Source organism: Ornithorhynchus anatinus, chromosome 2, assembly GCF_004115215.2.
Source record: "Ornithorhynchus anatinus isolate Pmale09 chromosome 2, mOrnAna1.pri.v4, whole genome shotgun sequence".
Taxonomy (NCBI): domain Eukaryota; kingdom Metazoa; phylum Chordata; class Mammalia; order Monotremata; family Ornithorhynchidae; genus Ornithorhynchus; species Ornithorhynchus anatinus.
Genome location: NC_041729.1, coordinates 73,181,995 through 73,207,577, shown reverse-complemented (window position 1 = coordinate 73,207,577; position 25,583 = coordinate 73,181,995). Strand labels below are relative to the sequence as shown.

The window sequence follows — 25,583 nt, the reverse complement described above, 5'->3', positions numbered from 1 at the left end:
CATTGGTTTCTCTGCCTCCACGCCTACCCCAGTTCCACACTACATATGACACAATGCTGCATCAGTGATATTCCTGAAGGAACTGGGTTCTAATTCCAGCTCTGTCACTTTGTCTGCTGTATGACTTTGGCTAAGTCACTTAACTTCTCTGTGCATCAATTACTTCACCTGAAAAATGGGGATTAAGAATTGAGCTCCATGTGGTACATGGACTGGTTCGAACTTGTAGCTTATACCTACCCCAGCACATAGTACAGAGCCTATCACATAATAAACACTTGGGAAAAAAAAGTTACTTGGCCCACATTTCTCCACTCCACAGCCATCGACAATTCTAACTCCCCTCACATCAAGCAGAAATACCTTATCCATGTTTCTCCATCTCAAAGATCAGCTCTCTTCATTCACTGTTTCCAGCTCATACTCTTGGCTCCTCCCAAGCTCCCCTTCTAACTCTACTTTGCTCATGCTACTTCCCCATCCTAGAACTTCCCCAGGTTCCAAATTTGCCTGACCACAAAGATTTACCCATTTTCAAAGCCATCCTAAAATACCACCTCCTCAAGGGAAGTCTTCCTTGATTAATTCACAATATTCCAATCATACTGTTCAACGTGACAACATCCTCAGCACGTAAGAGCCACTGAATAGTCAAATAAATATACTACTACTAATAATATTCAGAGGAGCATAAGTGCTGAAGAGATGAATGCAATACACAGTTGAACATTCAATTATTTACTCTTCTTGATATATTTCTACTATTTCCTACTAAATCCCTGTTAGGTTCCCACTATCTGTAAATCATTTTGTCTGTCCAACCCAATTATAAGTACTTAAAAGGCAGTGATTGGTATTCTTCTTTATTACTCTCCCAAGTGCTTCGATCAATGCTTTGCACCTATAAGTTACTCAATAAATACCACTGAAGATGATGGTATTGCTATGGTAACAAATTCCAAACAAAGTATTTCCTTTATATGAGTTTTAAATATACTTACTTGAAACTTTAATGAATATCTCTTCGTTTTTTTAGTGTTGTAGGAGATGGTGAACAATAATTCCATGTTCACCCACCTACACACTTCATAATTTTGCAACTTTAATTTTCATATCCCTTCTTTGCTTTCATCATTTCACTCTTTACTTCCCTTGATTACCCTGCCTAACCTTCCAAGATGTGGTCAGCAGGGTTGCACACATTATTTCAGGTACAAACAGACCTGGCTTCATAGAGTAGAAAAACTATATAATTGATTTTGTTTTCAGGGCTCTTCCTGAAGTCCACCATTATGATGGCCCTTCTGGGGTCCAGCCTATAACATAATGATTCTTTGAGGAACACTTGGGAAGTAGTGTGGCCTAGCGGATAGAGCATGAGCCTAGGAGTCAGAAGGATGTGGGTTCTAATTCCGACTCCACCATTATGTGACCTTGGGCAAGTCACTTCACTTCTATGTACTTCAGTTATATCAAATGTAAAATGGGGATTTAGACTGTAAGCCCAATGTGGGACAAGAACTGTGTTCAACCTGATTGTCTTTTATTCATTCATTCATTCATTCACTAGTATTTATTGAGCTCTTACTATGTGCAGAGCACTGTACTAAGCACTTGGAATTTACAAATCGGTAACAGGTAGAGACAGTCCTTGCCCTTTGATGGACTTCAGTGCTTAGTACAGTGCCTAGAACATAGCAAATACCACAATTCTTCTTCTTCTTCTTCTTGTTAATTATTATTTGACAATGACTCCAAGATTGATTTCTAAGGAGGAAAACTTCACTGTATCTCCCAGAATCCTCTGTTGCCAGTGTCAGAGACAAAACATTGGGCTGGGATGGAAAATTTCTTGTGCTCTTCTGTTCTCCAACTTGTGAAATAATTTGACTTGCTTGAGAAATTCAGTATCATATTCCCTTCTTGTGATAATTTCCTGAAAATTTAAAAACTGATAACTTTCAAGAACTTTTTAAAAGATGGGGCTGGGGTTAACAGATATGTTTAGGTCACCCACATTATGAGTTTAAAGAAACAATGGCAAGGGAATGATCTCTTTGCACCTCCAAATACACTCAGTTCTTGAGATCCTATATTTTCATTGGGTGTTTGGATTACAACATTATTAGGAAACTGTCATCCGGCAACGCAAGCCTGTTTGTATATGTGTCAGAACTGGCTGCTGCAGCGTGGCCTAGTGGAAAGAGCATGGGCCAAGAGCCAGAGGACTTGGGTTCTAATCCGGGTTCTGCCACATGTCTGTGTGACTTTGTCAAATCACTTCACTTCTCTGTACTTTAGTTACCTCATCTGTAAAATGGGGACAAAGACTGTGAGCCCCATGTGGGACCTGATTACCTTGTATCTACCCCAGGGCTAAGAACAGTGCTTCATACATAGTAAAGACTTAACAAAATACCATCATTATTATTAAATGCGCTTGTGAATGGTTGTGGGGACCACTTTACAGCCCAGGTTTTCCTCAATGCAGCAGTCTGCAAAAACACTACTTCCAGTTTTTAGGAAAACTGCGTGCTCTCCTTTTCACAGTCAAGATCGGGAATTCATATAGAACCAAAGGCAGGTGAATGATGGTTAAGTCTAGGATCACCAACTGCCAGTGTTACCAATATGGCTGGGAGACCAAATGGTTAATCTGAAGAAATAAGGAAGGAAAGAAAATGGAAGAAGGGAGACTAGAAGAGCGGGGTAAAAAGAGACAGAGAGAGAGAGAGAGAGAGCAGAGTGAGCAAAAAAGGAAGACCATTCATGTGGCTGGGGGATTGGGTTAGTGATACAGTTCCATCTACAATATCTTTGGAGACAACTAGCTGTCCAAGTTGAGACTAAGTTGAAACTTCTTTTTAAATGGTATTTGTTTAGTGCTTACTACATGCCAGGCACTGTTCTAAGCACTGGGATAGATACAAGTAGTCAGGTTGGACACAATCCCTGTCCCATGTGGGGCTCGCAGTCCTACCCCCATTTTACAGATGACGTCTTTTTGACTCCCAGGCTTGTGCTCTCTCCACCAGGCCACGCTGATTCTCTTCTGCACATTCCTTCCAATCTCATCTGTCTTCTCCAGAAAGCTCCCTTGTTACAATTTAAAATTAGTGTTTCTGGCTTGCAGCAAATTTATTTTCCTTTAAAATAAAGAAACACTGACTATCATCTTAGAAAAAAATAAAAAAGGCCTTTTAAGTAGTTTATAAAACTCACTTTTCTGGACATAGTCAACTGCTTTTCAATCGGCTTCAGACTTCCCATCACATCAGACGTGGTGGAAATATTGTTCTACTTCTCCTCCAGTGGGAGTACAGAGAGTGGAACAAGCTGGCTTGTCTTTATTATTCCCATGCTTATTTAAGGCATCAGACTTCATGGTCTTTCTGTGGAAATTCCCTCCTCTTTGCCACCTCTCCTTGACACTTTTGGGCAATCAGAGAAGTGGAATACAATGCTCCTGCCCTCCCCCTGCAACTTTGCTTTTATTAAAAATGAACTCATTCATTTTTCTGAGAGCTCATGTAATTAATTCATATATTCATGCTGTTACTCTGTGGCTAGTCTTCACCCTCCCCACCAACCTCTCGTAACTGACTCATTTGGCTAGAAATCTTCTTCAGTGAAACCATATGTGCCCTTTGCTTTCGAAGGAAATGAAATAAAACTTTAATCTTGTTTTAGAAATCAAGCACTTCTGCATAGATGTTACAACAAATATCCCCACAATGAGGCTTAACAGAGATGAAGCACTCCAAATGTAGTCTTTCCCTGCTCATGGTCCTCTTGTTCCTCAGTATTTCTACTCCATGTCTTTATTTTACACATAGAAAGCAAAGACGATAATAAGCAAAGAAAAAATTGCACTTATGCACGTACACACACACACACACACACATCGCTATCCTGTACCTTTTGCACTTGAGTCTTTTCAAGTCAGTTATGTCGCTACAGAGAGAAGAATTCACATTTCATTATCTCTGCATAACTCCGCAACTCCCTTGCCCTGGATACTAGAAAGCACACTAAAATGGGGTGGATGGGGTATGTATTTGGGTAAAATAGCTGTAGTCCCCCACATATATAAGCTCTCTCACACACACAGATCATACTGTACAGTCTTCTATTTTCCTGCCTTCTTTAATCAATGGATTCCTGACTTGGCATTCAGGAACCAATGTCAACCTGTCAAGCAATGTTATAATTATGGCGACCTCAATTCTGAAGCAGAAGCAGAAAACCCCACTTCTCTTCCTTACAATGAACAGTAATTCTCCCTTGAATTCAAGAAGCTTTAGCTCAAAAGCCTGGTTTCTAGCCCATAAAATGACAACAGAGATCTAACGAAAGAAGCTTGATGTTGCATATTTTTGTCTATTTGTCTCCTCCCAATTTGGGAAAGCCCTTCACTATTTTAAATACCAGTCGTCGCCACCTTCTCCGACCAAAAAGGAAAAGTGTAAGGTTAAAATGACAGCCAAGCAAAATACGAGAAGAAACACCAGGACTGAGAAGTGCAATCTTATTTCCATGTTTCTCTAATAGATTAGTAATTTGTTGGCAACAGCTCTGACAGAAACCAGATGGATCCAGCATTAAACACAATGAATGCAGCAGATGCTGGGCCAGCCCCCATCAGCTGGACGTGTCAGACGGCCAAGTTCAAGAGCCCACAGTTTTCAAGTGGGCACAGTCTGGTACTGAAGTTCTGAAACCCTAGTGCCTTCTCTGGGTAATCAGTGGATTTTGAATCCCAGCCCGCCTGGACAGACTTGGAACCATTTAGAGATATTTTGCCCCCAAAGAAAGCAAATTATTTTCACAAGAAGTGGTTATCAGTTGCACTTCACTGAAAATATACAAAAACAACCCCAACAAAAATAAGAAAACCTCCAAAGATCACCGAATTCAGAAAATTTTGATTTGTGATTGGTCCTTCGGTCCTGGGCTCCTCACAGCTGCCAAATTTGGTGCTAGGCATTCAATATTATTTCATCCACAGTTTGAGAGTCTCACTTTTTTTTTTAACACTAGAGGAAAGTTAGAACTGCAGAATTAACTATGGAATTTGATGCTTATTTTAATGGATCTAAGCCAAATGATTTTACTTCGTGATTGAGTAAGTGTTTAATAAGAACCCTCTAATGTGTACATCAAAAATGCCAAAATACTCGTCTATATCCCCCCAGCCCCTCCCAAATAAGCTCTTCTGAATCAAGCTCTTCAAAAACTAATTTTGCATGAGTCACCGAGATTTACCTTCAGACTCATTAGGTAACATTCCTATTTGGACATTTCTGCTAGAGAAGAATTCAATGAGGATTTTAGGCCACAAATGCAACAAAAGTTGAAAAATTTGATATGACCCCCATTAGAGTGTAAACTACTTGTGGGCAGGGAACCTGCTCTTCCCAAGCAACTAATCAATCAATAACTGGTATTAAGTGCTTACTGTGAGCAGAATGCTGTACTGAGCACTTGAGAAAGCACTCTAGAATAGAATATTTACAGACTTCTAGACTGTAAGTTCCTTGTGGGCAGGGAACGTGTCTACCAACTCTGTTATACTGTACTCTCCCAAGTACTTAGTACAGTGCTCTGCACACACTACACGCTCAATATGATTGACTGTACAATACAAGAGAGTTGGTAGACATGTTCCCATTGAGTGCACTGCAACAAATGGATGATCGATAATCCCACCCAAACTTTTACTATTATAACTACTACCAGTCCTACGCCCCACTCAGGATTGCACCTAGAGAGATTCCAGTACTCTACCAGTCTCGGCAAAGGGAGGGAGAGTCAAACAGAGGCCTACCCATTCCATTTCTAGCCTGGGCAGTGGCTAGCGAGTGGAAGGCAATCTGCTACAAGTCACCTGTGCTGGGCGGCAGAGGCATGGGAGAGAGTCGAGGGCAGACCCTCAAGTTTACGGTGAGGAAGAAGGCAATGGTAAGCCATTTCTGTATTTTACCAAGAAAACTTCATGGACACCCTACCAGAACAACTGCAGATGGAGAGTGGGGTGTTCTGGGAGAGATGTAAGCCCGTCAGGGACTGTCTCTATCTGTTGCCGACTTGTTCATCCCAAGCGCTTAGTACAGTGCTCTGCACATAGTAAACGCCCAATAAATACTGTTGAATGAAAGATGTGTCCGTGGAGTCGCCATGGGTTGGAACTGACTCGACAGCATAAGCCAGTACGAGGACCAGTCCTACTACATGATGGTGTAAGTTTTGGCTAGGCCCTGCCTGGCTAGAAGCAACGTGGCTCAGTGGAAAGAGCCCGGGTTTGGGAGTCAGAGGTCATGGGTTCTACTCTCGGTTCCACTGCTTGCCAGCTGTATGACTTTGGGCAAGTCCCTTAACTTCTCTGTGCCTCAGTTACCTCATCTGTAAAATAAGGATTAAAACTGTGAGCCCCATGTGGGACAACCTGATCACCTTGTATCCCTCCAGTGCTTAGAACACTGTAAGCTCTATGTAACTGTCAGTGTAAGTTCTTACTATGTAACACATAGTAAGTGCTTAACAAATACCACCATTACTACTATTATTCCTTTTTTGATAAAGATGTCATTCAATAAAGTACCATGCCCATAAAACGTATAATCTACAAGGCCTCCAATAAGTGCCTAACATGCCCAGTGAATGGTTTAGTCACCTGGTACAATCATATAAAAGAAAATTTAGGTGATCAAGAGGGCTTCTCTAATATTTGTAACAGCACACGATCCTAGGAGGCAACAAGGTACAAAAGCAGGTCACAGCACTCAGATATGGATACCCTCTGGATATGGATACCTGGCTCTGATGCACACCATTGATCTTGAAGTGCCTCAATACAGAAATATCCAGTGGACATTTGATTGACACTGAGCTCAATCAATCAATGAGTGGAACTTATTGAGTGCTTACTATGTACAGAGCACTATACTGAGCTCTGGGGTAGATACAAGCTAATCATTTTGGACACAGTATATGTTCCACACTGGGCTCACAGTCTTAATCCCCATTCTTCAGTTTAGATAATGGAGGCACAGAGAAGCCAAGTCACTTGCCTAAGGTCACACAGCAGACAGGCAGCAGAGATGGGATTTGAACCCAGGTCCTCTGACTCCCAGGCCCATGCTCTTTCCATTAGGCCATGTTGATCATATAGGCAGAATCTGCTCCAATTATAATAGGTACATATCTATATGTAGATAGTCTAAATGGTCTTGAGATCAGACAACCCAGTACTCATGCTGTTGCCCCCTTTAGATGTAACAAAATGGACCCAGGTCCCAGATTCCCAGTGTTCTAAACTCAGCACATAGCACTGATAATCAACTAATCTGTCATTTGTAATGACCTATTGTTTGCACAGCAATGTATTAAGTGCTTGGGAGAGCAGAGTGGAATAGTGGATATGATTCCTTAGCTGCCAGGACTTTACAATTCTGGGGGAGACAGACACTAAAATATTTTACAGAACAAAGGAAGAAACAGAAGTGGATACATATAAGAATTAGTGCTTAAGTAATGAAATAAGTCATATGTGGATGCAGGTGCATCAGGAGATTAAAATAAACAAATGCTCAGGTGTGGACATAATCTGGGGAAATTAAAAACAATCTCCCCAAATGACATTTGTTGAGCACTTACCATGTGCCAGGCACTGTTCTAAGCACTGGTGATTGGGTTGGACACAGTCCCTGTCCCACGATAGGGCTCACAGTCTAAATCCCCATTTTACAGATGAAGAAACTGAGGAAGAGAGAAATGAAGTGACTTGCCCAAAATCAGAGAGCAGACAAGTGGAGGAGCCAGGATTAGAACCCTAGGTCCTTCAGACTCCCAGGCTATTTACTAGGCCATGCTGCTTCATGAAGAGGAGGAAAAAAAAGCATAAATGTTTCATCATGGTCATTACTAAATGTGATGAAGTAGGAACCTCCCCCGCCCCCACCCCCCAAAAATTGCTGAGTTGGCCTAAGGTCAGGAACACAGCGAGCGGGATTTTCTGTCTTCTAGGACCCAATAAAAGGAGCAAACACTGGACAAGAAAAAACAGCTTGTTTTATTTTGATAGGGTCTGGAGACTAATTTTAAGCACTGTACAATTACTGCAAGCCCCAAGACGTGAAAGTTTTTACACTTGCTCCAGTGGAATGAAAGCATGGGAGGAAAAGTTTGTTGGGGGGAAGAGTGGATAAGAAGGGTAATAGGTATAATGGGGATAAAGAGAAGGAGGCAAGGCTTTGAAACATTATGGAATGATAAAAAAACTAAAGATTACTGCCTGTGTTAAAACTCAGGTCAAATAGCATTCTACAAGTAAGTTGTTCAACTTTTGATACAAGGCCTTTGGCTACAACTGAAAGAGGATTCTCTATGTTCTAGGACTACTTTAGTGTAAAAGACAGCAGTTAGCATAAAATCTCAGCATTCAAGTAGTTCTGGAAAAAAAAAAGAGTGTGCTGGCTAAAAACTCTATATTTTCATCCAAAAAATAAGAAAATCCATTTCCTATCTATTCACAGGGTTGGCCTGGAACCAATGAAGCCTCTGAGCAGATATGTGCTTTTTATGGTTATTCATTAAAGAGAAACACAAGACTAGTCCTTGGAAGTTAAACCATGGCTGAAATGTATTCTCTTTCTAAATTCCACCCTGGCCCTGCTCTGCATGCAAAAACGTAGCAAGAAAAATGATTTTTCAATACAGAGTTTGTTACAGTAGTTGGATTCACACTTGGCCAAGGCACACTGACCCATATGCGACAAGGAATGTTGGGGGTGACAGATGAGAGGAGGAAGAGGAGCTCAGATAAACCCCAGAGATAACAAACAAATCATTTTAAATGAGACTAGACAAAGCAAAGCAAGTTATATTCTGGAAAAACTTGTGTAGCACGCAAGTCAACAGGTCTTATAATTTCCTTTAAAATAATTCGAAACAAACTTGAAATCTCCAAATCCAAATGAATATCTTATTTTAAAAACAAATTATTTTAAAGATGTTTGGACACAAGTTCATAAGAATTATGGCTTAAAATTCTTGAGGCTCCTTACCAAATGTCCTGACTATTGGAAAAATTAGTTGGGAGAAGTTCAATAAACTGCAATATACAAAAGGGCTCCTTAAAAACTCCTCTAGAATATCATTAATAAGGCTTTCAAAAAGGAAGATGTGACCCTGGAGTACATTTTGCAAATATTCTAAAACAGCTCTCTAGTATGACCTGGATCATTTTGACTTTGTTTGCATCTTATATTTTTTCTCATTTTCAGAAAAGTGAGCTAGCTCTGGGAAATGAGCCAAGGCATATCCCTTTAAAATTACTTATTCATGTTTAATGAAAACAAACATAAACACAGAAAAAAATACAGGAAAGGTGCTAGACTCATATGGTCTACTGTGGCAGTGATCCTTCCAAAGAATTACAAGCCAGAAAATCTTAATGAGTTAGTACGGATAGGTCTGAGTCAACTCTCCATTATACCAGGAGAGAGAGAGAATGAGCATTTTGAACTTCTGTGGGTGGTTTTGCTTAATCTTTTACTATACACTATTATTTGCTTTCTAATAAACATTAACTATACAGAAGAATGTTTAAAAACTAGATTTTATGCTCCTAGAGGGCAGGGGTCAAGGCTACCAACTCTATTGTACTCTCTCAAGTGCCTAGTACAGTGATCTGAATATAATAAACACTCAATCAATACCATTAATTGATTGATCAACTGATTTATCAAAAGGTGGGAGTGTGGTTGAGTGTGGTTGCCGTATAATGCTGCAGTGAGGGTCTGGGTATGTGGAAATTGGCAGCTCACTTGTGGACTTGGGACAGGTACTGCATCTGAACTGATTAAAGGTATCTACCCCAGCATTTAGAACAGTGATTGACACATATTAAGTGTTGAACAAATACTATAAATAAATTAAATAAAATAAAATGAAGTGACCAGTGAAACTAAGATTGGAACTGTAAACGCCCTGAGGGAAGCAAATGGAATGATCCCACTACTGAGCTCAGAATTGTACAGATGCACGAAGCAGATGTTCTTTCCTTTTTCAGACCACCCACTTTGCTGGATAACAATGACCAAACTGAGAATTTTGAAAAAAATATTACTGAAATAACTGTGAATTGCAGGATCACACAAGCCACTTCAAAAGAAAATTAAAAATGCATTGCCTAAATTTTCACAGATTAGGCCCCCTACTTCAATTATGTCCTCCAATTAGCTACCTCAGCTCGGGTGTCTTTATTGATTTACCTGTTATTGATTTTTAAATTCACTTAAGCCTATTATTTATATCTATTTTCTCTCTCTTAATTATGCAACATATGTTAATGAATGCCTGTCTGCCCAATTAGACATGTCCTCAAGGGCAAGGGTCCACATCTTTTATTTCTTCTTGCATGTTTACCAAGCAACTAGGTGCTCCTGAGGATGAAATACTTTTGATGATTAAAAATGATGTATTCTTTATATAAATCTTCTTCTGCTCTCCTGCCCTGCCCCACCATTTAAAACCATTTTTTTTTTACCTTGTGGTCCATATTGGCTCATCTGAGGTCCATAAGTACCACTTGAGTTAGTCTGTTGAAAGCTACCAATTCCTGGATGCATCTGGCCTCCAGGTGAAGGATGAGGTGACATAGACGGTCCGGTTTGTTGTGGCCCATATTGAGACATCTGAGGATTCCTTTGCGTTCCTGCCATAAAAACTGAAGGGAAAAGTACATAGATTGGGTGTTAATGCAGAAATTTCCTTCAGATCAATCAATCAATGGTATTTACTGAGTGCTTACTGCGGACAGGGCACTGTACTAAGTGCTTGGGAGAGTGCAAGTCAAAAGAGGTAGTCTTTTGCCCACAACAAGCTTACGGTATTTACATCCTGAAAAGATATTCTGACAGTCATTGGTTACAACCAGAATTTTACTCCTCAGGAGTAACAGAGCAGATGGAGATTGGAGGTTTTAGAAGAGAATTATCAGGCATGAGAAGGGGATTAAGAAACTCTACTTCTTCAAAGTCAGGGGTAATGGATCAGTCACTGTCCAGTGGAAGCTCTACCTATATATGTAGAACATCTTGTAGTCCTCAAACATGGGTCGTGTACAGCCTCACATTAAAGAAAATATGCCATAGTACTTACCCGCTCCGACACGCTTACAAGCAGTTCTCTCTGATAACGTGGCATGCTAAGCCTAAAAACAATTGCTAAGCCTAAAATAGTTGGAAGACTATTCCCTAATTTCTACAGAGAGTTCTAGCCAAAACGCAGAATGAAAACATGTTACAGGAGAACTGAGTGGACATTCATTTATTCTGATATTTCATCCCAGAACATTTGTTTCCCTTCCTAAGTGATCTGTGTCTTTGCCACTGTGTCATTTAATGTTTGTAAATATTTTCTATGTCTGTCTCCTCCATTAAATGGTAAGCTCCTTATGGGCAGGGAACATGTCTTTTGCTTTAGTTGTGCTCTCCCAAGCTCATAGGACTTTGTCTCAATAGGCATTTCATAAAAACTACTACAACTGACAGGGGCAGGCAATGTGCTTGTTGTGCTGTACTTTTCCAAGCTCTTAGTACAGTGCTTTGCAAACAGTAAGCGCTTAATAACTGAATGAATGAATGAATGAATACAGCTAATACTCCAGATAGAAGGGGCAAAATATCAGTTACAATAACTAGCAGAAAGAGCAACTGCCCTACACACTTGAGGATAGAGGGGAAGTATCAGATCTTCTGCATGAGACAGAGAAAAAGAGAAGGGACATAAGGGGAGACAACCACTTTCCCCACCTTCAAAGGCTCATTCAACAATTGACTGTATTTACTGAGGGTTTACTCTGTCCAGAGCACTGTACTATACTTGGAAGAGTACAAAATAGAGTAGACAGACACGTTCCCGGCACACAACAAGCTTACAGTCTAGAGAGGAAGACAGACAAATATAAATAAATTAAATTAGGAGTATGTACATCAGTTCTCTGGAGCTGAGAAAAGGGTGAATAAAGGGTTCAAATCCAAGTGCAAGGGCAACATGGAAGGGAATGGGAGAAAAGGAAATGAGGGCCTAGCTGGGGAAGGCCTCTCTTTTAACAAATGGTATTTTGTTAAGAACTTACCATGGGCCAGGCACTGTTCTAAGGGCTGGGGTAGATAAACAGAATTAGGTTGGGCACAGTCCACGTCCCACATGGGACTCACAGTCTTGGTCCTCAATTTACAGATGAGGTAAGTTAAGTGACTTGCCCAAGGTCACATAATAGATAAGTGGTGGAGCCAAGATGAGAACCAATCCTCTCACTCCCAGGCCTGTCCTCTCACTCCCAGGCCTGTGCTCTATTCATTAGTCCATACTGCTCTTGGAGATGTGCTCTTCAAGATGGGGAAAGTGATCATCTATCAGATATGAAGAGTGTGAGTGGTCCAGGCCAGAGGGATGATGTGAGAGAGGGAATGGCAGCAAGACCAATTAGATGGAGGTATGGTGAGTAGGTTGGAGTTAGAGGAACAACGCATGCAGTCTGAGTTGTAGTAGGACAGCAGTGACATAAGGTTGTGGGTGTGGGGTCAGGGTGTCTGGGTGCTTTAAAGCCTACGGTAAGGAGTTTCTGTTTGATGTGGAGGTCACATCATTCTCCCTTCTGTGGCACTTACGCATTGGGACATGTACCCTAGCAGCGTGGCTTAGTGGAAGGTGCACGGGCTTGGGAGTCAGAGGACATAGGTTCTAAACCCAGCTCCGCCACTTGTCTGCTGTGTGACCTTGGGCAAGCCATTTAATTTCTCTGGGCCTTATTTACCTCATCTGTAAAAGGGGGATTAAAGACCGTGAGCCCCACTTGGGACAACTTTTCATTCATTCATTCATTCATTCATTCATTCATTCATTCATTCAATCATATCTCTTGAATGCTTACTGTGTACAGAGCACTGAACCAAGTGCTTCGAAAGTACAGTTCAGCAATAGAGACAATCCCTGACCACAACGAGCTTACAGTCTAGAAAGGGGGAGACAAGACATCAAACCGAGTAAACAGGCATTAATATAATGAAGAGAATTACAGATATGTACACATATACACAAGTGCTGTGGGGTCGGGGGGGGGGGGGGGGGTAGAGCAAAGGGAATGAGTAGCGGCTAAGTGGAGGGAAGGGGGAGGTGAGGAAAAGGGAAGGCCTCTTGGAGGAGGTGAGCCTTCAGTAGGGCTTTGAAGGGGGCAAGTGTGATTAGAGGATTTGAGGGAGGGCATTTCAGGACAGAGGTAGGACATGGGCCAGGGGTCGATGGTGGGACAGATGAGAACGAGACACAGCGAGAAGGCTAACACCAGAAGAGTGGAGAGTGCGGGCTGGGATGTAGAAGGAGAGGAGGGAGGTGAGGTAGGAGGGGCCAAAGTGATGGAGAGCTCTGAAGCCAATAATGAGGAGTTTTTGATTGATATGGAGCTTAATAGGTAACCACTGGAGATTTTTGAGGGGGGGAGTGACATGCCCAAAACGTTTCTGTAGAATGATAAATCCTGGCAGCAGAGTGAAGTATGGACTAAAGTGGGGAGTGACAGGAGGTTGGGAGGTCCGAAAGGATGCTGATGCAGTAATTCAGTCAGATAGACTGTAAACCCATTGTTGGGTAGGGATTGTCTCTATCCGTTGCCAAACTGTACTTTCCAGGTGCTTAGTACAGTGCTCTGCATATAGTAAGTGCTCAATAAATACGATTGAATGAATGAATGATAGGTCGAGTGATTGTACTAACGTGGTAGCAGTTTGGATGGAGAGGAACGGGTGGGTCGTGGAGATTTGGTGAAGGTGAGACCGGCAGTCTTTATGATGGATTCCCCAATGCTTAGAACAGTGCTTGGTACTTAACATTTAACAAATACCATTATTATTATTATTATTGATATTCACCCTACCCACAGACTCACAACACTTTTGAACATATCCATAATATATTTTACCATCTGTCTTCCCTTCTACTGATCTATCAATTCTGTTGTATTGTACTCTACCAAGTGGTTAGCACAGTGCTCGGCACAGTACTCAATAAATATTACTGATTGATTGAGTGAACCCTAGCTGTCAGGTCCAATCAGTCCGTCAATGGTATTTATTGAGGGCTTACTGTGTACAGAGCATTGTACTAAGCACTTGGGAGAGTAAGGTATAACAGACATATTTCCTTTCCACAACAAGCTTACAGTCTAGAGGGGGAGAGATGGCCCCCAGAGGCCATGTGAAATAGATGAATGGACAAATTTGTAACTTTGTTTAGGAAGAAATGTATTGGTTTTCACATTCATGCTAAGGTTTGTTCTTTATCTCTGAAGCGCATTGGTTGTATTGCAGGCAGTAACTTCAGAATTCTGAAAAAAGAGACAGCATCCTCCTACATTTCACATTTCTAACAGAATCCTGACTTCACTAACTCCTTTTGAAACTGGAAGAAAAAATATGACTGCTTTCAGAAAACCCCTGCATGCACTCTCTGTCCTCTATCTAAATTAATGTTTAAAGATAATCCCTTTAGTTTTGCCCTTAATTGGTGGATACTTTTATTTTATTATTAACTGACATTGGCCATCCACAAAATGATGAAGAATTTTAGAAGGTGACAGCTAAGGTTATGTTCACTGCTGAGAAGAGGAGATTGATAATAGCACCTGCCCTTAGCTTCACAGTTTCAAAATCATCAGTTTCTATTTGAGATGTGGTTTTTCCATCCACAACAAAGGGAATTTATGGAATGCAAAGTAAAATTCAGTGAGAGAACTAGCCATGCACTGTCAATGAGGTTTTTATGTTCTCCACTTTCCCTGGGATTAGCTTCTTTTTCTTCCCATCTTCTCCTTTTCTTCCAAGCCATTCTCCAGTTGTCACTCTGATTCAATCAATCAGTGCTTACTTATTGGTTACTTACTGGTGCTTACTATGTGCAGAGCACTCTACTACACGCTTGTGAGAGTACAATACAACATAATTAGCAGACACATTCCCTGCCCATAACGAGTTTACAGTCTACATTCCCCTCTCTTCTCAGGTCCTCTTTAACTTTGCATTGCACTACTTATTTATAGTGGTAAGCACCTGGGAGAGTATAATTGATAGACATAATTCCTGCCCTCAAAGGGTTTACTATTAAGCAGGGGAGTCAGAAACTAAAATAAATTACAGATAGAAGGAAGCAATCAATTGTAAAGATATGTTCCTGAGTATTATGGCGGAGCTGATGGTCCAGTGCATAGACAATTTGGAAGTGTTGAAGTGGCAGTTAGGGAGGATAGAAGGTGGGAAGAGGAGAGATTAATCAGGGAAGGCCTGGAAAAGAGGCAATTTCAGAAAGGCTTTGAAGATGGGAAGAGAAGTGGTCTGCTGGATGTCAAGGGGGAGGGAGTTTCAGGCTAGTGAGTAAGAGGACAGACTGGGAGAGAAGAATATGAGACACAGTAAGTACTTTGGCTTGAGAAAAACATAGGCTGCAAACTTTGGTGTAGTCCGAGTGCCCAGATGCATTTTCTGTCTCTTGCTTGACTGATGATTTCCCTGTGTTCTTCTATCTACAGGTAGATTTCCAGTTTCCCACATTCCCTTCCTATCTAGTATTCCCAGTAGCTCTTCTCCATTTCCTTATCCTCTTATCCTTTCTATCTCCTTTTCTCTCTTCTTGCCCAATCTGCTCTTTCTAGTTGCTTCTCTGCCTCACCTCTCACCTTCTTATTTCTCCTCACACAGACAGCTACGAGTTTTGCTGCCTTGTGTGGCCCTGGACTCTAATACCAGCAACTTCCCTCCCCCTTGGCTTCTTTCATTTCAGGATCCCTTCCTCTTGGTCATATCTTCTAGGTTCCACCTGCTCCTGCCACATATACCCTCCCTAGTGGCCTCTAGTCTGAGAGGGCCCCAGGATGTTTACTTCCCAGCCTTCTATTTTATGGCAAAGTTCTTCCCCCACAACCCAGCTGCCACCATACCACCTTTCTCCCCATTCTATTTTCCTGCCATTCTATCAGTCCTGGTTTTGGCGGGTTAATTGCAGAGTCCCACTGCTCCACTCTCCTTCCTCGGTCCTCCTTTTCCATTTTCCCCTTCCTAGTGAGGAGCCCAAACATCTATGGCTTTTCCCATCCCCTCCCTCCTATACTCTCTCCAGGTATGGGAACAATCAATCAATCAAGTAAATGGTATTTACTGAGCATTTACTGGGTGGAGAGAACTGGACTAAGTAGTTGGGAGCAGAACATCATCTGTTAAGAATAAAGCTTTAGACAGGAATATTTGCATCTTTGTTGGATGGATCCGTAAAGAAGGAGCATGGGTTAGTGGAAAGAGCATGGGCTTGGCAGACAGAGGACATGGGTACTAATACCGGCTCCTCCACTTGTCTGCTGTGTGATCTTGGGCAGGCCACTTAACTTCTCTGGGCCTCAGTTACCTCATCTGCAAAATGGGGATTAAGACTGAGCCCCACATGGGACAACTTGATTTCCTTGTATCTACCCCAGCGCTTAGAACAGTGCTGGGAACATAAGTGCTTAACAAATAGCCTTACTATTATTTTTATGTGACAGTATTTTCGTTCCATATTAATAATAATCATTGCATTTGTTAATCATTTACTATGTGCCAAGCACTTACTAAGTGCTGGAGTGGATACATGAACAAGCAGGTCCCACATGGGGCTCAAAGTTCAAGTAGAAAGAAGAAAAGGTACTGAATCCTCATTCTGTACCTGAGAGAACTGAAGCACAGAGGAGGTAAGTAACTTGCCCAAGGTCTTACAGCAGGTACATGGAGGAGCTGGGATTAGAACCCACATCCTCTGATTCCCAGGCCGGGGCTCCTTCCACAGGGTCACGCAATTTCTCTATCTTCCATTATAGATCTGTTGCAAAGAGCTGCTGGACAGAAAGCCAGGAGAAGCCAGCTGTTGAACAAACATTCAGGATGTTTTGCTTACTTATGGATGATATGAGAAAGTTTTAAAGAACAGAAATTTATAGGGAGAAAAATTCAAAACCTAAAACACCTGTAACCATAGTTAGAGGTCTTCCTTTTATTAAAAAAATGTTTGCAGATTTAATGGGGAGACACAATACCAGGTAAGTGGGTGCATGTGTGTATAGAGACACATGCCTACATCAAAGGCCTAATAAAAGTTTCTTTTTAAATTCATAAACCCAGCACCTTGTTGTCTATGTTTTTCTCTTCAAAGTACAATGCACTTCATGAGAAAGTCAGCATGACTTTCTTCTTTTTTAAAATTACAGGCTAAACTCCCAAATATGTTCCTCAATATGTAATAGCATCAGCAGGTCCTGCTCGGCAAAATAAAGATTACAGAGAGTGCATTTCATTTCCTCCTTCGTGACCTTCGGTGGGAGCCCCACGTGATGCTTTCTTTTTTTAGTACCCCCAACCATCTGTGCAGCATCAGGTTTTACTTCACAGGGTAGGGTAGTAGCATGGCCTAGTGGAAAGAGCACAGGTCTACAAGTCAGAGGACCTGGGTTCTAATTCCAGCTCCACCATTTGTCTATGTGACCTTGGGCAAGTCACAGAACTTCTCTGTGCCTCAGTTTCCTCATCTGTAAAATGGAGATTAAATGCTACTCTCTCCTGCTTAGACTGTGAGCCCCCATGTGGGACAGGTACTGTATTCAACCTGATTACCCCAAGACATAGAACAGTACCTGGCACATTGTAAGCACTTAACAACTACTATAATTACTATTATTATCATTGTTAGGGGAGTTCATGCACAGAGATCTCTCATATCCTCTCTCCCTCAGTGGCCACTTTACTCCTCTGCAGGCACCCTTCTCTCCCCACCCGTTCTGCTGGCCACCTCGAGCAATCAGTAGTATTTACTGAGCACTTATTGAGTGCAGAGCACTGTACTAAGTGCTTGGGAGAGTACAATACAATTGAGTTGGTAAACGTGAACCCTGAATGTCACGCTTCTTGTTATGCTGCGAACTTCAAGAGGCAGTTTAGGAATAGCCAATGAGTGCTCTCTTCTGCCCCACATTTGTCTCTTCTGCTTTCTTTATTTTCCTCTCTTCCCAACATCTCTGTTGTTCCCCTTGTTGGCCAACCTCCCTTGCCATCTCCCCTTCCCATGCTGGCTTTCTGAACAGCTGGTCAGTTTAGGAAACAGTGTGGCCCGGAGGAAAAGCAACAGGTCTGGGAGCCAGAGGACCTGGATTCTAATCCTGGCTCTGCCACTTGCCTGCTGCGTGACCTTGAGCAAGTCACTTCACTTCTCTTCAGTTTCCTCAACTGCAAAATGGAGAATTAACAATACCTTTTCTCCTGCCTACTTGGACTGTAAGCCTCGTAAGAGATGGGGATTGCATCCTGCCTGATTAACTTGAACCTACCCCAGCACTTAGAACAGTGCTTGATATATAGTTAGTGCTTAACAATACCACACATACAAAAACCCCCCACCTTATCATTGACATGCCAAGAATGTGGCAAGGTGAAGCGGGATACCCATCATCTCAAGGTCAAATGGTAACTCATGACTGCCTGAGCCAGCAAAGCAGAACTTGAAAGTGTGGGCAGGACACCCTGAAGTGCTCCGAAACTGCTAGATTGACAGCCTAGGCCCGGAATACAGAAGGTCTCCCTTGTCCTGGCGCCAATCAAATTGGGCATGGAGGAAGGGGGAGGGCAGAGATTGGATAAATTGAGGCTGGAAGCTAGAAAGGCCTGGGAGCACAGGTAATATATACTTGTGGCCTCTGACCTTCTGGGTAGCAGGTTGAGACTTGCAGCACCCGGCTGCATGTCACCTCTGCCCAGAGCGTGGGATGCCCGCTTTGCCTGCACCAAGTGAGGAGCCGTGGGATGGGTGAGTGTCCCGCTGAACGTTTGTGGGGCTGGAAGCTAGGGCACTTCTCCACAGGTGTGTAATGCATAAATGGATTCCCCAGGGGTGGGAAACATTCGTGGGTGGTAGCTAGCTGCCTCACCACTAGAGAACAAGGCATAAGTGAATTCCTCCCAGGTGGGAACCATTCGTGGGCAGGACCTATGTGTTTCATCTCGTGAGAGTAACGCATAAGTATATTCCTCCCGATAGGGAAGCTCTAATATCATTAAATAACCATATTCATCTCGAAAGGGGCCTCCCAAAAGGGAGGTTCAATTCACTGCATCAAAAATAATCAAATAATTTGCCTCACGGAATAAAATTTTTGTATAAAACTCAGCCTTCTGCCCCAGTCTCTCTTTTTCTCTCTTTCCTGATTCCCGAACAAACCCGTCTCAGGCAATGGCTGACGGGCATTTAGCCACTAAATTTGCCCCTGGAGCAGCTTGGAATATAGAATTCTTTGCACACTCCCAAAATCTGGACCTCAGCTCCATGGCTAAAGTTTTAGACCAGTGCTTGGCAACTCTGCTATGTTCATTAGCGTATGGCACACGATAATATCCTGCCTGGCACGCCAGACGTAGGCTGCCATGGGTCCAACGTCTGCACTTGTTGAACCCACCTTCATTGCTCTTCAAAGAGCAGGGTCTTAGTGGGGGGTGGGCAAAGACCACCCAATGCATACCTTGATATGCTGTATCCCTACCCTCCAACTCTGTCATTGGTCAGTGTGTCCCAGCAGAACCTAACTGGCAAATATGAGGGTGAGTGGTAGTGAGTAATCATGCAAGCCACTACCACTATGATTATTTCCTTTATGTAGGCCTCATCTATCAATCCTTAAAGGAGACTATATTTACATACATTTGCATACATTGAAACCTCCTCAATTCCTTTTATTACTTAAAATTTTGACAATAGAATGAGAATTCTTATAGGAATATTTTCTGTTCAAGCAAGAAAATATATAATCTTACTCTTACAGTCAAGTAAAATTATTCTTTTATTCATGTTTGGCTAAAATGTGCTTTAAAAGATCAGTTTTATATCCAAGTTAGGATTCAGTTCGGTGAGCCAATACAAAATATAACTCACTAATAATAATAATTATGGCACTTTTGAAGGATGATTAATGCCAGGCAGGGTAAGTTCAAGGTTGTCAGACAAGTCACAGGGCTCACAATCTATCTTATTCCTATTTTACAGATACAAAAACTGAGGCCCAGAGAGGTTAACTTACTTCTCCAAAATTACACAGTAGGCCAGGGGGCAAAGTAGGGTCTAAAATCCCAGGCTCCTGACCCCCAGTTTCAGACTCTTTCCACTAAGCCCCACTGCCTCCTAAATAAAGGAAAGTGATTTTATATAGTTGTGCAGGATATAACAAAGAGACGATAAAGAAACAAGCAAGGAGGGCAGGGGGATGCAGTGGGAATTGGACAGATTAATGTATTTAATAGAATATTGTGCACAGATGTATCAATATCAATATACTTCCCAATCAATTAAAAACAGAGCCCATGCAACAGGGGCTTGGGGTAAAGGCAGGCAACTTGGATACCTGTCTCTAAGAAAAGATTTTTTCCCACTTCATGCTTGCAAGCTCAATACTAAACTTTAAAGCTGGAGATATTAAAACCCGATAGGAAAGGCAGGATCCACAGGATTCACTATAAACAAAAGATAGGACACTATCTCACACAAATAAGACAAAGGAAAGCTGGGGCATGAGTAACACAAACATCAATAATGCAAAAATTGAACTTCTTCAAAAGGACAACCACCTTTAGAGCCAAGCTAATCCCTACAGCACTGTCAGAAGGCCATCCAATACCCAAGATTTTCTTAACTACCAAAAATCAAACTTGTTTTTCCCTTTGGCATACGATTTATTTTCATGTTGGCATCTGCTAGAATTCACAGAATGACCGCCTTATTTCTTCATGCTGGTTCAACAGAAGATGTTTTTCCACATGTGCAAAATAATGATCTAACACCACACCACCTTGGCTGGAGTGCCTTGCTATTAAGGCTGATAAACTCCTTCTCTTCACAAATAGGTGCCAGATTCCAATAGGTGCCAGATTCCTATTCCTGTTACATTTTAATATCTTCAGTGTTTATTTGTCTGCCTGTTTCTCTCTCACAACATGAAGTGCTTTGGGGAAGAGAGAAACTAATGACCCAGTCAAGGCTTTAACCCAGACCCCCTGGTGTTCTACCAGCTGTGCTATTAGGTTAACTAGCAGAATTGCTCCCACTTCTTTCGCTGTTTCTACCAGCCCCTGTGCATGAGCGGCACAATGATGTCATAACTTTTCTTCACTCACCCCCACAAAGCCCTTTAAGCTGCTGTCTGGCCTTGAAATTCACATCATCTATCAATGATAAATTGGAATCCAGGGAAAGATCAGACAGATTACCCAGATGGCAGTAGCTAAGGGAGGAAAAATTCAACCTTCCAGTATGTACATCTTGTAAGTTCCCTCTGATGTAAATATTAAGCTCAGTGCTAGGAGCACAGAGGCAAAAGGATCTTTGGACCCAAACCCCGAAAAAAACCAAGATCCTACTTTTCCCTGTGCCAATAATCCTCTTGAATGTGCTTAGAGGGTAGAGTATCACAACCCCTTGGGTATCTCCAGTTTATGGAGTCTCACTGTGGACATGTCTACCAACTCTGTTACACTGTTCTTTCCCAAGTGCTTAGTACAGCACTCAAATAAGATTGATTCCCATTCCCAACTTGTGTTAGCACACTGAACCCGGGAAAAAAAATCATTCTCCATAAATGACTTTACTAGGAAAAAGAATTCCTCAAATTTGACCTTCACATTACCTTGAGGACCTGGGGTTTTCCAGCTTTATAAACAGGAATGTTCATGAAAACTGGGTCCAAAGAACACCAAAATGGCTGGCTTAACTTCCTGTTTATTTTAGTTGGCAAATGATAGCCCTCAAATTGGACAAATAAAAGAAACATCTACTATAATTACATAAATTATTTTTAATTTTGAGGGGGCATCATAAAGAGATTAATTCAGGTAAGACTCCTTATAAGGATGGATATCAACGCGATACCAAAGAGAATTTTGAGTACCTGGCTCTCCGTGCAGCCTATTGTCACAGGACTGGATGGACTATTGCCCTGATGCAGGATTGGCAATTCTTCTCTAAACATACGCTGCTTAATGAATGGACACGTGGGAGTTTTGATTTTACTGTTTTCAAGAGTGCCTAGCCCAAGGCAGACGCTTGATTCACTAGACTTTACATTTAGATGAATACAGGAACACCAACTGTTGAATATTCAAAGCTCTCCATTAATGACCAGTTATGACTTATTTCACTTGCAGTGCCAGAGGCAGAGAATACAGAATTTAGTTTGGGTGGTCTGCAGTGAAATAAAACACCATGTGAATCTTAGTTTTATTTTCTTCATCTTATCACACACTTAAGATAAAGTAGTCACATTTCGGGTGCTGACCAACCAATCTCTCAGCTTTTCTGAGTCTACAAAGTACATTTTTAATTAAAGTATTTGTTAAATACTTACTATGTGCCAGCCACTGTACTAAGCACTGGGGTATATACAGTATAAGACAATATACAATACATTAACACCGTTAATCTACAAAATTTTATACTTTCATTCATTTATTCAATAGTATTTATTAAGCGCTTACTATGAGCAGAGCACTGTATTAAGTGCTTGGAATGTACAATTCAGCAACAGATAGAGACATTCCCTGCCCAATGATGGGCTCACAGTCTAAATGGGTGAGACAGACAGCAAAGCAAAGTAGAAAACAAAAACCAGAGATCATCACCAAGATAAATAGAATCAAGGAGATATACTCCTCATTAACAAAATGAATAGGGTAATAAATAATATATACAAATGTGCACAGTGCTGAGGGGTGAGGGAGGGGGAAGAGCAGAGGGTGGGAGGGAGGGAAGGGGGAGCAGAGAGAAAAGGGGGGCCTCAGCCTGGGAAGGCCTTCTGGAGGAGGTGAGCTCTCAGTAGGGCTTTCAAGAGGGGAAGAGTTAGTTTGGCGGAGGGAGGGCATTCCAGGACAGCGGTAGGACGTGGGGTCGACGGCAGGATAGGTGTGTATGGGAGACAGTGAGGAGGTGAGTGGCAGAGGAGTGGAGTGTACGGAGTGGGCGGTAGAAAGAGAGAAGGGAGGTGAGATAGGAGGGGACAAGGTAATGGAGAGCTTTGAAGCCAAGAGTGAGGAGTTTTTGTTTCGTGCAAAAGTTGATAGGCAACTACTGGAAGTTTCTGAGGAGGGGAGTGACATGCCCAGAGCGTTTATGTAGGAAGATGATCCGGGAAGCGGAATGAAGAATAGACTGGAGTGGGGAGAGACAGGAGGAAGAGAGATCAGAGAGGAGGCTGACACAATAATCCAGTCGGGATATTATGAGAGCTTGTACCAGCACAATAGCAGTTTGGATGGAGAGGAAAGGGCGGATCGTGGCGATACTGTGAAGATGAGACCGGCAGGTGTTGACGATGGATTGGATGTATGGGGTGAATGAGAGAGCTGAGTCAAGGACGACACCAAAGTTGTGGGCCTGTGAGACGGGAAGGATGGTCGTGCCGTACACAGTGAAAGGGAAGTCAGGGAGAGGACAGGGATTGGGAGGGAAGATAAGGAGCTCAGTTTTAGACATGTTGAGTTTTAGGTGTTGGGCGGACATCCGGGTGGAGACGTCCTGGAGGCAGGAGGAGATATGAGCCTGGAGGGAGGGGGAGAGAACGGGGGAGGAGAAGTAGATTTGGGTGTCATCTGCGTAGAGATGATACTTGAAGCCTTGGGAGTGAATGAGTTCACCAAGGGAGTGAGTATAGATGGAGAACAAAAGAGGGCCAAGAACTGACCCTTGAGGAACCCCTACAGTTAGTGGATGGGAGGGGAGGAGGAGCCCACGAATGAACGGCCAGAAAGATAAGAGGAGAACCAGGAGAGGACAGAGTCCATGAAGCCAAGGTAAGATAAAGTGTGGAGGAGAAGGGGATGGTCGACAGTGTCAAAGGCAGCTGAGAGGTCGAGGAGGATTAGGATAGAGTAGGAGCCATTGGATTTGGCAAGAAGGAGGTCATGGGTGACCTTTGAGAGGGCACTTTCGGTGGAGTGGAGGGAATGGAAGCCAGATTGGAGGGGGTCCAGGAGAGAGTTTGAGTTGAGGAATTCAAGGCAGCGAGTGTAGATGATTCATTTTAGGAGTTTGGAAAGGAAGGGTAGGAGGCAGATAGGACGATAACTGGAAGGGGAAGTGGGGTCGAAAGAGGGTTTTTTTAGGATGGGTGAGACATGGGCATGTTTGAAGGCAGAGGGGAAGAAGCCATTAGAGAGTGAGTGGTTAAAGATAGAAGTTAAGGAGGGGAGGAGGAAAGGGGTGATAGCTTTTATAAGGTGAGCGGAAATGGGATCTGAAGCATAGGTGGAGAGGGTGGCACTTGCGAGGAGGGAGGAGGTCTCCTCTGAGGATACTGCAGGAAGGAATGGGAAATAGCGGGGAGGGTTGGGAGCGGGGGGGATGGAGAAGGGGGAGGGGTGACTTTGGGGAGCTCAGACCTGATTGTGTTAATTTTCGTGATGAAGTATGTGGCCAGATCGTTGGGGGTGAGGGATGGGGGAGGGGGAGGAACAGGAGGCCGGAGGAGAGAGTTAAAAGTCCGGAACAATTGGCGGGGGTGATGGGCATGGGTGTCAATGAGGGAAGAAAAGTAGTTTTGCCTGGAAGAGGAGAGGGAAGAGTTAAGGCAGGAAAGGATAAATTTGCAGTGAATAAGGTTGGCTTGGTGCTTAGACCTTCGCCAGCAGTGCTCAGCATCTTGAGCATAAGAGCGAAGAAGACGGTCAGAGGCAGAGATCCAGGGTTGTGGGTTAGTGGAGCGAAAGCGGCGGAGGGAAAGGGGAGCGAGCGAGTTGAGAGGTGGAATTGAGAGTGGTAATCTGATCATCGAGAGTGGGAAGAGAGGATAAAGAGGCAAGGTGGGGTGAGATGCTTTGGGAGAGATGGATGGGGTCAAGAGATTAGAGGTCTCTGTGGGGGGTAATACAGATTTGCGGGGGAGGGAGTGTGGGAGAGGAGTCAGGTGAGAAGGTTATGGTTAAAGAGAGGGATTTCAGAGTTGGTGAGGGTGAATTAAACACAAAACAACTGTTCCATGAATCAGTTGAAGGACAGTGATCTATGTTCTAAAAACTATTTTATTTTCCCCCTTTCTCCCTTCTTCAAAACACTTTGATTTGATTAATTTCCCACAGAAGACTGTGAGCTTGTTGTGGGAAGGAAACATGTCTACCAACTCTGTTGCACTGTACTCTCTCAAGTACTCTGCACAGTAAGCACTCAATAAATTACCACTGAAGATGATGATTATGAAAAGACATTCTTGCTCATGCAACATCTTGATACAATCCACTGCAGTAACAGTTGATTCTTGGGAAGGGAAATATGTTCATGACCAAAATTCAAATTCATTACCTGTTAGAATTGGTTTAAGGTTTTTAAAAAAAGTATTTAATTTGTAAACTCTTTAAAATATTGGAGAATCAGAAAAGCAAAGGGAGCCCTATCAGAACTATGATACAAAGGGTCAGAATCGATTTGGACTCTCAGAGACAAAAGTGAACTATAGAGACTTTACATTTCAACTGCATTTC

The 25,583-nt window shown here is 42.5% G+C and overlaps 1 protein-coding gene and 1 non-coding gene across 2 annotated transcripts in view; one reads left to right on the top strand and one right to left on the bottom strand.

Annotated features, from left to right (window-relative positions):
- ARID1B (AT-rich interaction domain 1B) overlaps positions 1-25,583 on the bottom strand; it is a 514,902-nt gene that overhangs the window by 75,781 nt on the left and 413,538 nt on the right. Inside the window, 1 exon segment of the mRNA XM_029057789.2 lies at positions 10,550-10,729. Within this exon segment, the coding sequence (XP_028913622.2) occupies positions 10,550-10,729 (180 nt within the window).
- On the top strand, positions 5,747-5,884 carry LOC114809943. The gene has a single exon (XR_003757714.1). It is a non-coding gene; the product is annotated as a small nucleolar RNA SNORA7 (small nucleolar RNA).